Source organism: Anser anser (genome assembly GCF_964211835.1).
Source record: "Anser anser genome assembly, chromosome: 8".
In the NCBI taxonomy this organism is placed as follows: Eukaryota; Metazoa; Chordata; class Aves; order Anseriformes; family Anatidae; genus Anser; species Anser anser.
The window spans coordinates 21796445-21809160 of record NC_139728.1 but is presented as its reverse complement, the minus strand read 5'-3'; the positions used below and the strand labels follow the sequence as shown (position 1 = coordinate 21809160).

The following is a 12716-nucleotide window of genomic DNA, read 5'->3' as shown; positions in this document are numbered from 1 at the left end:
TGGGCATTTCAGCACTGCTAACATTTTATTTTCCCTATTTTTCCAGCTTCCCATCGCGGCAGGCACATGCCCCTTGCAGCATGCCCTAGTCAGGACCAGGTACACTGCACCCGTGGGCTCTCCCCACCAGGGATGCTGGGTGTTTCCCCCGGCTATCTGAATTATTTGTTATTTCCATCTCCCCACCCATCCTCTCGGCCTCGCTCTGCCTGCTGGGCTGGTGATGTCAGCAGCTCCTATATGTGACCTCACGATAATTTCCGCCTGTGGGTCACGGGGGTTGCAGCCAGGGTCCAAAAACTGTGTCAGCTCCTCTGCAGCGACTGCGTTTTCTACATGCTAATTTTACTCGCAGGAGTTAGGGTTTTTTTTCCTTTTTTTTTATTTCTTATTTGTCTCTTCCAGATGTTTTCAGGCAGTTTTTTTTGTTGTTAAACTAATTCCATTCATGTTTTAAAAATTTATGAAAGCGCTAATAAAAATGTCAAAGTGGTAAAAATGTTAGCTTTTGCTCTGCTTTGATTAAATTTTGCAAACTGTTTTTGAATATTAAAAAGCAATATTTTTTTTTATTCTCTCTCCCTCTCCCTGTTTCTCTCCAGAAGTGATTTGAGAGGCTTGTTGCATGGATATCACTCAGCGGGCTCATTTGCACTCCAGAACCTTGGTGCCATGCATCTCTATTAAATAACATAGACAAATTATTCTTTAAAGACACCAAACAAATTGTCACTTCTCCTCTTACATTAAACTGGAAGGAGGAGAGGAGCGAGGAAGGAGGGGCGCGAACACAAAGGATTTTATCGCTTTTATTCAGCGGTCGGCTTTTTTAATTCCAAGCATATTTTTTAATAATTGTGAAATCCATCGTAACCGAATTTGTTTAAACTTTTTATTAACAGGTCCGTGTAAATTTTTGATTGCTGATTATTCAAATGACCGAACATTCTTCTGATGAAGAACGTTTTTATTTCCCTATCAGCATAAATCGGCTGCGCAGAGGAGAATGAAGCAGGGCTCGCTGCTGTGCTGTATTCCGTAGGGGTGCTTCGGGGGGGGGCTCCCAGTTCCTCTCCTCCCCCTGTGGCCGTGCTCCGTGCGCCTCCGTTTTCAGCCTCTCCTGGGACGGAGGTGCTTCGTGCAGGAGCCTGCAAGTGTGAAGGAGCTCCTGTTGTCCTGGTGCCTTCCAAAAGCGGCGTGAGGTGGAGAGGGTGGCACTGGGCGTCAGGCAGCCCCTGGGATGTCCTTGCGGAACAGACGTGACCCCACTGCAAACGCAACTCCGTGTTCCCAGGGCACCACGTGCGAGTGGTGCTGGTCCATCTTCCTCTCGAAAGGCTCAGCAGCATCCTGGGCAGCATCCACACCGTGCTCCTTCGTGCTGGCAGCACGAGCTGTGCTCTGGGCTCCTGCAGCACTTCCCACTCGCAGCACGGAGCTTCCTCTTGGGTTTTGTGGGGGGTTGTCAGGCCCCTCTTCTTACGGCCATCCAGTATGGATCGTTTCCAGCTTCCTTTTTTGTTTGGTTTAAATGAACAGCTGCTTTTCTTTGTGTCCTATGCAGGAGATCATCGAATTCCCTATCCTGAAGCTGAATGGCAGGACGATGGAGATCGAATCCACCTTTCACATGTATGTTCAGCCTGTGGTGCATCCCCAGCTTACGCCCTTCTGCACAGAGGTAAAGTGCAAAGGTTCCCTGGTGCTCCGAGAGTCTCCATGGGGAGCAGGTTTCCATTGCACCGGGGTCGGGGCCGCCTCTTCACAGCGCAGCTACAAGGCAGGGTGGCATGTCAGCCTCATGTTAAGGACGAGGGGAATCATTTTATGTCCTTGTAGTAGCATGCAAAGGCCTCAGTTTGGGTTCATAATAAGTGTTTCTGGTTATGATCTGCTAGCTAATATCAGTTCTATTTATGACTAACGAAGATATTGCTGGGTGACCGCAAAATGAAAGCACTGCTGCGCGTTAGCTGATGCACAAAATGCTGCAGCCTCTCTGTAAGCTTTGTGATTGTGCCATGTGCTTGTTGGTGGGGAGGGTCAAAGAGAGTGTGGGCCAAGGGGAGGACATGTAGTATTGCTCCATGGTTCGGAGGCTGTGACTCTCCAGTGCAGTTTGATGAGCCCCTCAGCGTGGTAAGATAACCAACATCAATATTTTTAAGACTGATGTTGTGCTTGCGGGGTACTCGAAATGCTTGCTGGAGAAGTGGCATCTTGTTCCTTGGTTCCTCATTGCCGAGGACAGCTGCTCTGGAGCTGCAGCCACCTTTCCTGAGACAGGGATGAAAGGATGAGGGCAGCATGCAAGGAACTGGGTAAATGTGATTCCTGATGGTTCAAAGGAAAGGGGGGTTGATTTATTTTTATTCATTCATTCATTCAACGCAAAAAGTTAACTGTTTCTGCAAGTGAGCACTTCCTCCCTGCTGTAGCCGTCAGCACAGAGTTTGTAAGTTCTGTTTGCTTTGTTTTTTTTTCCTGTTACTTCACTGTTCCGACGTTGGCCAACTCAGTTACTAAAGCACTGACTGTGGGATCAGGGTATCCAAGTCTTTTGTTCAGGCCTGGTCTCATCCAGGCTCATTGACACCACGGTTTGTTTGCTACAGCCTCCGCAGCTGCAGGTTTTGGCCTTTGACATACTTGTCCTCCACGCACTAGTTTGAAGAAAAATGGCTCCCGTGTGTTAAGTGAAGCCTCTTCCAGGACCAGCTGGCCCCTTCTGTATTTGCACATTGTAAAAATAAATTAATAAGAAAATACAACATATATATATATATACACACATTTTTCTTTTTTTCCTTCTGCTGTAACTAAAACCCAGGCAAAGGTATTTTATTTAAACTAAAAGGAAGAAAAAAAAAAGACTAAGCCCGGAAAACATTACTCTCAGGAGAAGGGCTTTCAGAAAGCCCTCCGTTTTCACACATTTATAGCTATAATGGAAACAGTTTTGCAACTGTAGTAGTGGAAGGCTGGACAACTACCTGGGCTGTCCCTATCCGCATGAGACTCTCTGGCTGAATGCTTGCAAAACGTGTGCTGTGATAAATCTCCCAGTTGCACCTGATCTCTGCTAAGAGCAATGTTACCTTCTAGAGAAAGGCCCCAAACGTAAGTTTTGTGTGTCATCTGATTTCCAGAGAAGTCATCTCACTAATTAACTCGCGCTGAAATACCGTTTCAGCCGTGTCCTTCCTCCCGCTGTTTATTTATCCCTCTGTCACTTGCAGCTGCTTTTTGCAAAGGCTGTAGTGCCGGGGGGACCTGATGTGGCCAGGCAGCCCCCCAGCACGGCTGGCTCTGCCCTGCATCCAGCTCCCCAGCAGCCACTGCCTGCACGGCTCCAGCGCTTGCCTTCAGCTTTCAGCTGCTTTCTGTTTTCTGAAAAATACCCAATTTGCTAAATGCCAGTAAAGGGCTTTGTCTAGGCACCTCTACTTACAAAGGGTGAGATTTATTGGCCTCTTTGTCTACAAAGAAAGACCGGGCCTGATTATCAGATTGTACACCAGAGACAAGTGCTTAGGTAATCAGCAAACTGTCTTGGAGTAGAAATACGATGGTTTCCCAGATAAACTCTGTAGCAAAGGCAGCGGTGTTGACATTGCATGAGCGCCTGGCTGCTGTGCTGCTGGTTTCCCCTCTCTGCTCGTTGCTTTGGCAGGAAGCAGTCGGGCTGTTTGGGACAGACTGCGGGTGGAAGGATTACCGGGCTCGCTTGGTGTTACACCCCCAGCCTGGAGCCTTTCTCACCTTCCTCTTCTTGAAGACAGCGCCGCATGGGAAGGGTGTCTGCAAGGTGGAGAGCTCACGGTCACCCTCGGGGCATCTCTGTGCTTAGGTTTTGGTGTGTCTGTGCTGTACCCTGGCTGCAGGAGGTCCCTCTGACCTCCCACGCCAGTGGCCAGGAGCACGCCTTCCGTGCTGGTTCGTTCTGTAGCCCTGGTCTGCTCCCTTCTGTCTTCACCTGGCTCTGTAAAACACGACTCCATAAGGTTTGGTTACGGTGAGAGGTGTGCCAAACATTTCGGCAGAGAAGGTGGAAAGCACTCGCAGGTGGTCAGAAGCTGCTGCTAGGTACAAAAAGCTCCCTGCACCCTTTGGGAAGATGCAGGTGGTTTGTCCGATGCCCGAGAAAGCTCGTGCCAGGAGCTTAAGTGAGAGGTTCCTTCTACACACAAGGTGCTTGTACAGGCTTTTTCATGGTACTTTGCTCTCTTTTTATGATTAATTTTTATTGATTTTTTTGCTGAAGGAACAGACAATAAAAGTACAGCAAGATAAATGCCTTATAGCTTGTTTATGTTCCCAAGCACCATGTGCTTCTTGGGATCGCCAGTGAAACTTTACAATTGTGCAATTTTATGTTTTTATATTTTATCAAAACTGCAAGATCAAACGGCGCCGCAGAAACCCGAGGCACTGGGGTGGGTGTTAGAGGTGACTTACACAGCCGAGAACAGAAAGGATCGGAAAGCGTGAGAGGGGAGAAATCTGGTCCCTTTTGGGCACCGGTTTGAACCGAAATGCGCCCGCGGGGCAGGTGTAGCCCTTTGTAGCGGTTCCTGCAGCGTGAATCCCGTGTGCGTGGGGACGTCCTCCTGTGCGGGTGAGCTGGTGCCTCGCTTGGCCTGGCAGCCGAGGAGGGAAGGAGCCTTGTGAGATCAAGCAGCGACTCTTTGGTGGGTCTCAGAGCCCCTGCGGCCACCTGCCCGTCCCTCCGTCCTCCTGAGAAGCTTGGGTTAGGGCATCCCACCCCATCCGCCCCGCCGTCGGGGCTGTGGCGCTGAGCTGTGCGGTCCTGAAGGTACCAGGAGCAGCAGAAGCCGCTTACGTTGGCGCAGGCTGTGACACCAGGAGGTGCCTGTCATCTCCCCAGATGCTCGTCTGTCATCTGCTCCCAGGGGTTTGGTCTGAGCTGCCCTGAGAGCCAGAGGCAGCGCCTTGCGGTAGGTGAGCTGCCCACCTCTGCCGGGCAAATGCCCGGAGAGGACAGCGAGGGGAGGAAGAAACAAGGCGGTGAGCTTTAAAAAATGCTCTGAAGAGCCATGCGTTAATCTCCTAAATCTATTTGCCTCCTAGAATACGGGAAGTCTGTAGGCAGCAGCTGTTACCCAATTAAAATACAGATTAATATAAAAACAGTTTCTGGAATATAAGAGTGTGTGTGTCTCTCCACTTCCTTAAAATTCCACCTCATAATGGCTTGATGAACTTGAGAAACCCACCTAGAGGAACTCTACATCCTTAAAATTAAAATCCTTTCCCTAAAAGGTATATATTACCATTCCATGGAAGTCACGATGAGAAAATAATCTTTCCACTTACAGTTTATTCAGTGAGTCAGGTATTTGGTATTCATTAAATGTAATTACAGTTTAATTGGAGTTTAATCTCTTCTTTTTTTTTTTTTTTTCCTTCCGAGTTCAGTGCTGTAAGCCGAGGCGCCAACGAAACAGAGAGGTGGGAGCAGCTGAGCTGCTTTCAGCTGCCGTGCTTTTAATGAAGCTTAGCCCTACGGTTTGGGACAGGGTTCGTGCTGTGCACATCGGCTGAGCCCTGCCCTGCAGGGAAGGTGCCCGCAGGATGCTCTCGGGTGGATGCTGCAGCTCCCGGGGCTGCGGCACCGCGTGCAGGTGGCAGGGTGTGCGGCCAGGCTGCGGCGGAGCTCCGCGTTACGAAAACACGAAAACGTGCGGGGTGTGTGTAGCTTGAGGAAGGCGCCAGATGAAGCGAAATACCGTAGTGTGCGCTCGTTTTGATAATGATTTTTTTAATTACTTGGGTGCATTGATGGCAAGCTACTGACCTCCGATATTCAATATGTTAAAAGACAGTTTTGTCACTTGGAAGGCAGACAGAAAAATTATCTGTTTTCTGTGTGCCTCGAGCTAGCCTGGGCAGACGCGGGCAAGGACGCATGAGACCGCATCTTTTTGTGCGTGTGCCCTACCTTTAGACAGTCAGGCTATCCAGGTGCGATTTTTTGCTGCCCAGCACCAGGGGAGGATGAATGGATCCGCTGTGGTCCTGGCTTACCAGCAGTGGTCTATGCAGTTTATCTAACACCACAATTTTGGTGTCGCTCTGGTAGCAGGGCCATGCCCAGAGCCTCCAGTAGTTGCCCTGCCTGGGTAATTTGGGACAGCTTCAATACCGGAGATCTGGAAGGGGGGCGGCATTTGGGGCATCGTGTCGGTACGTGCAGCCGTACCACGGCTCCCTGCTCGTGTCCTGCCCTGTGGGATTTTGCTGCTTGGTGGTGTGGGCAGGAGCCCCCCTGCTGTCCTGCTTTTGGGATGGAGCTCTGCCCTTGCCCGCGGCTCTGCTGCGCTGGCCCCTCAGCAATATGCCCACTTGGGTCACGGGAGCGTGTTTTGGTCGCAGGGAGATGGACAGGAGAGGAGACCTTTCTAATGATCTTTTGAGTGCCGCTCTGACGCCTGCTTTCTGTTTGTCTCTCGTTTCAGCTGACTGGGATTATTCAAGGCATGGTGGATGGGCAGCCCAGCCTCCAGCAAGTGCTTGAGGTAAGCAGAGTAACCTTTATTTCCTCACCTCTGACCTCTGCTCCTGTCGCCCTCCCTTCAGCTCGCTCCCTGCACCCCCTCCCCTTGCTGAGAATCGAACCGCGTAATTTGACTATGATTACAGCTTCATTAGAATAACATTTGCTGTCACGTCAGTGACACGCTGCTGAGAGTATTGAACCATTGATCTGTCATCTCCAGCTGTTCATGTCAAGGGTACTGACAAGATATCCAAACTCCTGCCAGTAGATAGGAGAAGAGGCGATCTCGCTTGAGCCAGTTTTAAAGCACCAAGACGTTGCTCGAGATCACTGCTCTGGGAGCTCTGCCTTCTTTTTTTCTTTCCCTCCCTCAGCACCTTATTAAATTATTTTTTTCTACCTGTTTAAATGCTTGATAATACACGTAGTATAGAAGGAAAATGCCTCTAAAATCTAATCTGGAGGATGTGCGAATGCAGATATAGCCCTAATAATGCCATCTGCTTAATGCTGAATTCCTACAGCATTTAGGGCTTAATTAGCTTGGGAGTATTTCTCCATCAATAGCTTTTGTTGGTAGTCAAATAGGGAAGGAAACCTCCTCAAGCAGAGCCCGCTCGGGCTGCAGGTTGCCGTTCGATGCATTGTCTCTGTCAGGATTTCCACCGCTGTGTTACCTAATTGTTCCTAATCAGAATAATTGCAATGATTGCTTATGTGTGGAAATCAAATCAAAGGCTTTAAAATCCTCCATGGAGACAGCGCTTCGCGGGCGCTCACATCAGGGAGTTCAGGCAGGTTGCAGCGGGAGCCTGGCCACGAGATCCCGACGGCCCGAGGGAGGCGCAGGTCCTGGGGGCGGGAGGCTGGGTTCTGCTTTTGGGGCGGCTCTCCCTGTCCTGCAGACAGCGTGTGTCAGCGGCACGTGGCCCTAAGCACACGTGGCCGTGCCTGCTACCAGCCCCAGGAGGGATCACCTTTGCCTCGATGGGCAAATGTGTGCTGTCACTGGGGTATTGCAGGAAATGGTCTGCTCTGATCCCACGGGAGTGTCACGGAGCGTGGAGGCATCTCTGTAGGGTTTGTATTTGGACTGAGAAGGTGTTAGCACAGCTGCACGTTTCTAGGTTAAAATCCGATTCGGGTCAGACAGTTTCTGGGGCGTGCTTGTTTGTTCAGGAGCTGAAGGTGTCGAGTGATGGGAAGAGGAGAGATTTCTCCCGCTGAAGCACTGGAAATGCTGCTAGTGAGGCTGCAGAGTAGCAGCCGATTGCCTGTCACCTGCTTCCAGAGGATTTGGGGCAGCTGATGGCAAGGATTTGCTAGCTTAGCTGGAATAAGGGTCTTCTCGGATGAGCGTGAGAGGGGCTGGCCCTAAGGTAGTTCTGCCTGGTTACTCCCCAAGGTGGGTGTGCGTCCTCCAGGTTCATGTGGCCCATTTGTGAAGTGGATCCAGAATGTCTGTCCCCGTGGGAAGTTTATCAGGAGCATTGGGCTCACTTTAAACCCATGCTGAACTCAGAGCTGTAAGGAGAGGCCGAGCCTGGAGAGGAGGGGGGCACGTGGCTCTGCCTGTTACTGCTGCGCGGGGCTTGGGTGTGCCCAGCCTTTATGTCTCCCCCTCTCCCTTTGAGCTGTATGAGTTGGAGCATGTCAGAAATGCTGTGGGTGAGGGACACCATCGCAGGATGCTTGTGTTTCCATGGATATCAAAGCAGGTAGTCGGAATCTCTTTCTCAGTTCTGTTTTGCTGCCCGATTCCCTTCAGTTCCCAGCCTGATGCCTGGAGAGCCGCGCTGGAGCCACTTGCTTTGGCTTCTTCCCTCCCCCAGGCCGCACTGGAGAGCTTCAAGAACTAAGTGTGCTCCTCTTGGCTGGAGAGGACACAGGTTATACTTAGTACAAGCCCATTTGGTCCAGGGAGAGCTGAAGTAGAGGTATGGCAAGTAACAGCAGGGCTGTATCATCCTGTTAATGCTGCACAACTTCCACCGCTCTGCGAGCAGCACAGCTGCGATGTCTGATAAGATCATCTCCGCTCTGGTTGCCTGATGTCTCCTATCAGAAATCTTCAAAGGTCCAAACGTGCTGTTGTTCAGATGGCAAGCAAAGAGAAGAGAGAGAGAGAGGGAGAGTGGTGGATAAGATCACAATTTTCTTCTCTCTTGATTGCAAGCAGCTTATCTGAGTTTAACTGTTGTGGCTCGGCCTGTCTCTGCAAAACTCATCCCCTTTTCTTGCCTTCCTTTCAGAGGGTTGACGAGTGGATGGCGAAGGAAGGCCTCTTAGATCCCAGCGTCAAGTCGATTTTTGTGACCTGTGGAGACTGGGATTTGAAAGTGATGTGAGTATGGAAGGGGAGGGAGATTTTTCTGGGCTTTACTGCTCCATGCTTGCCTGTAGTGTGGATGTCTGTGTTCTTACAAGCCTCCGACTGTCCCTAGTCTTTGTTTTTCAGGGAAATCGTTGTTTGCCGTGCATAATTGGGAGTGGAGGGTTGTTTAAGAAGACAGGTAGGTGCTAGGCATAGTGCCAGATCACTGCCTAGGATAATCCCTATAGCAAATGAATCCTTTCATAACCCCAAGAAAGGTTTAAACCAGGGCTTTGTCATGTTTTCTGGTTTTATCCAATATATTTTCCAAAGGGATGGGTATCTGAGCGCATGAATGAACACCATTACTGTACGCCCAAATCAAGCAATGGTCCTTACCTGACTTTGACATGCAAGGCCTTCTCTCTGTCATCTTGGCACGTTAACTGGATGTGAATCAGAGTAGCCTTTGGAAAGAGTACGAGCCAAGTCTGGCACGCTTCATCGGTGTTCTTATCGTTAAGGTCATGTCCATCAGCTGGGTGACTGGGATCGAGGGAGTACCAGGTGGGGACTGGGATCTACAAGTGTTGGTGTATGCGCATGTTTCATTACGAAAACAGCTAGATCAGCATCCTGAAAATGTGATTTTTTTTAAAAAGTGGAGTTGTGTTTAAGAATTAAATTAGTCTAATCTGTAAGATATTTGCAGATCAGTGTCATTGTGCTGAATTCACTTGAGTTGCTGTAATCTCGCTTCAGCTTTTCATTTCCTCACCGTGCTGGGTAAAGACTCCTGTTGTTATCGCACTGGTAAAGCATGGACTTGACACGTACAATGCTAAGCTGACATCCACAACTCGTTAGTAGTGTTACTTGGTGTTCCCTGTGACATTGGTTTCCCCAGGTTGGAAGCCTAAATAAAGTGCACACAGCCTGGGAGCAATCAGCACTGGTTTTCTCCCTGCAGAGTGGTCTTTGTAGAGTGGCAGCTCCTTACTTCTCCTTGGTGTGATTAGTGAGACATGAGATATGAGGATTGAAGCAGCAGCACAAGCACTAGTGGAGATGAGAAATTTGCCATGCTCTTTTGAGTCAGAATTTACTGGGTCTCTGCTGAGGCTGTGACCAGAACTTGTGTCTGAGTATATTGCCAATTCCTTTGTCTCTGGTTTGAATTAATACGTATTTTTATATGTATATCATGCTTAAACTTTTGTTAGAGACCCACACAAAAACAGCTGCAAGGATGTTCCAAAATTTCGTTTCTCATCTGTTCTCTTTTCTCAGCTCTTTACTCTTGTATCGCTGTTCTGAGAGTCCAGTTCACTGCTTTTGGCGAGGGTTGTGAGGAACAGGGTTGTAATTTGCATGTGCTCAGAGCCCATCTTTCCATCCCTTTCACAGTGGGATAACGAGGTTCCCAGGTAACGACATCTTAACTCAGTGTCTGCATGGAATGAGCAACCTTCTGGTTTTTTTCCTGCTTCAGAGCTCTGTAGTAGGAGAAACAGAACTGAAGCTGGGTCCTCTTTCTGGTGAGCTGTAGAGGTTGTGGGGTGAGCTGGCCCAGCAGGACACGCAGATCTGGACCCGAGATACTTGATTCACCATTTTCAGTGGTCTCTCACATGGATTGTGCCTCACTAGTCAGCTGGAAAAGAAGACTCCACTCCTGGCCACGAGGCTGCAGCGAGTGGTTCGTTTCTCCCTCTTCCTTTTAAAAATTTTTTTTAAACCATTAACTTCAGAATTCAATCCTGAAGCGTCTCCAGGGCAGAGCAGAAAATAAATTTCATGTTTCCAACCACACGGATACAGGGAGCCTGGCTGCAGCCGCGCGGTGAGGAGCGCATCGCGCCGCTCCGCCGCCGATTGGGTGCAGCAGCGTGTGGCGTCACATCTGATTAGCGCTGTGCCACTGAATGGGGCTTGAGTGAGGACTCCCTGCCAGCTCTGACTTGTCTCGTTTCCCATTACTTTTATCCGTCACCACAAATGCCGAGTCTCCCTCCTGAACTAATTAAGTTTGCGTGTGTTTAGACACATCGCCAAATAGGGTTTAGCAAAGCAGAACTGAGCATCTCTTTTGAAAGAGGGAAGGCATGGAGCTGAAACAAGGCTGCTCAGACCGGGAGATAGACACGTCCTCAGAGAGGTGAGACATCTAGGGAGTATTCCAGGGACTTACCCTGTACTTCCCTAAAAGACTTGAGGCTGGTGCCTTCTTCTAGTGTGTGGAGACCACAAGCTTGGCACTGAAGGCACTGGGGCAGCGAGAGGAGAGGTGGTGCTGCCTGTCCAAGCGTGTTCTTGGAAGTGTTGCACGGTGAAAACCCCTCTGGGTTCCAGAGGAATTCTGCAAAATGAGGTGAAATGCACCTGGAAGGACACAAGGCCATTGCTCTGGGGTGAAGATATACCTGCTGGCATCTGCTCTGTGTGCTCCCACTCTGGGGGAGTGGGACGCCGAAATGCAATCCGTCTGCCCCTCGTGTGAGGTTTCAGGGTCCGTGTGTTGTCCTCAGCACTCGGAGGCTGAAGGCACGGCACTGATGCTTCCTCCACAGCACGATGCTGCCCCTTGCTGAAGAGCTGCCGCCTACAAAGGGCCCGTGTGTTGCTGCAGTGCTTCCTGGCCTGGGGAGCAGTGATTTGGGGCAGGTCCGTTCCTGACTCTGCTCTTTCTCTCAGCTTCCTTCCCTTAGCAATAACAGCTGCTTGCGTAGCTGTCCGCGAAGCAAGCTGTGCTCCTCTTACCAGTGGCTCGTGTGGTCTGTAGTTCCTGTTCTCCGTTGTCTTCAGCTTGGCTGTTGGTGGCAAACCGTGCAGCCTTGCTCCTGGCTTCTCCAGCAGAGACCTGGGCAGGTCGGCTTCAGTCTGAATGTGCTCTTCAAGAGCTAGAAATGGTATTTTTTGGACAGGCCTCTTTACTGTGGGTGTTTCCAGCAGGTGCCAGGGCACTGGGAAGCACAGCAGGGCGAGCAAGCTGGGTGGGGAGTATCGGCTGGAACACAAGGGAGGAACCTTCCAGCCTGTCAGTGGTGGATGCGAGGACATAACCCTGCTGCAACGTGCGTAGCACTTTTGGCTCAAAGAAAAGCACAAGAGGAAGGGTGACTGTCAAGGTACTGCTCTCTGATGGTGGTGTCTAGCGGTGTCTGGGTCTGTAGCATCCAGGATGGCTCTCAGCTGCTAAAGGACCTGTGAAACCTTTGCTTGGCTCAAGGATCTCCAGGGAACGAGGCACTGTGTGGCTGCAGACTTGATTTTTGTTGAACATCAGAGCTTTCGTGGAAGATCACAGAGCTGTTTCTGCCCGGGTTCCCTCTGGCAGCAGGGAGCGCACAAAGAGCTGGGGGCAGGGAAGGGGACACGAGCACCCGGGAAGGGCTCATGGAGGCATGAGTTGAGGTCCTCGGCCCTGCCGCCAGGGAATTCTTCATGGGTCTGGTGCAACACAGGAGAGAAAGTCCCTGTTGGGGGATTTGGCTGCTGCGCGAGAGGGCTCAGAAAAGGAGTGCTCGTCTCTGCCGGCTGCGCTCGCGTCAGCCGGCTTTCAGCTCCGGCTGCGTGTGAACCGGGCTGGAGTCGGGGAGACAGCAGCTCTCCTGCTGCCCCTCCCCTCCTTCCCTCTTGTTAAGATGCAATTTCTTTAATGAGGAAAACCTCTTGAGTAGGAACATCACCTTTCTGAAGGCTTGTCCTGACAAGGCAGTTCAAGCCGCCAGAGTCGCGCATCAACTTCAGCACACCTCCGTCACTCATTACAGAGACTCTTCTCCCCGCCGCCCCCCAGCAGCACCCCTCGTTCCCAGACAGGGGAATGAATCACGCTCCTGCTCCTGAATACATCATGACAGTCGTGGTTCTAATGAGAGA

The 12716-nt window shown here is 50.5% G+C and overlaps 1 protein-coding gene across 9 annotated transcripts in view; it reads left to right on the top strand.

Annotated features, from left to right (window-relative positions):
- ERI3 (ERI1 exoribonuclease family member 3) overlaps positions 1-12716 on the top strand; it is a 117958-nt gene that overhangs the window by 21482 nt on the left and 83760 nt on the right. For all 9 annotated transcript variants that reach the window (XM_083845951.1, XM_083845955.1, XM_083845952.1 and 6 more), the window contains 3 exons: positions 1565-1681; positions 6480-6539; positions 8773-8864. In XM_083845951.1, the coding sequence (XP_083702077.1) occupies positions 1565-1681; positions 6480-6539; positions 8773-8864 (269 nt within the window). The remainder of the gene's footprint in view (positions 1-1564; positions 1682-6479; positions 6540-8772; positions 8865-12716) is intronic.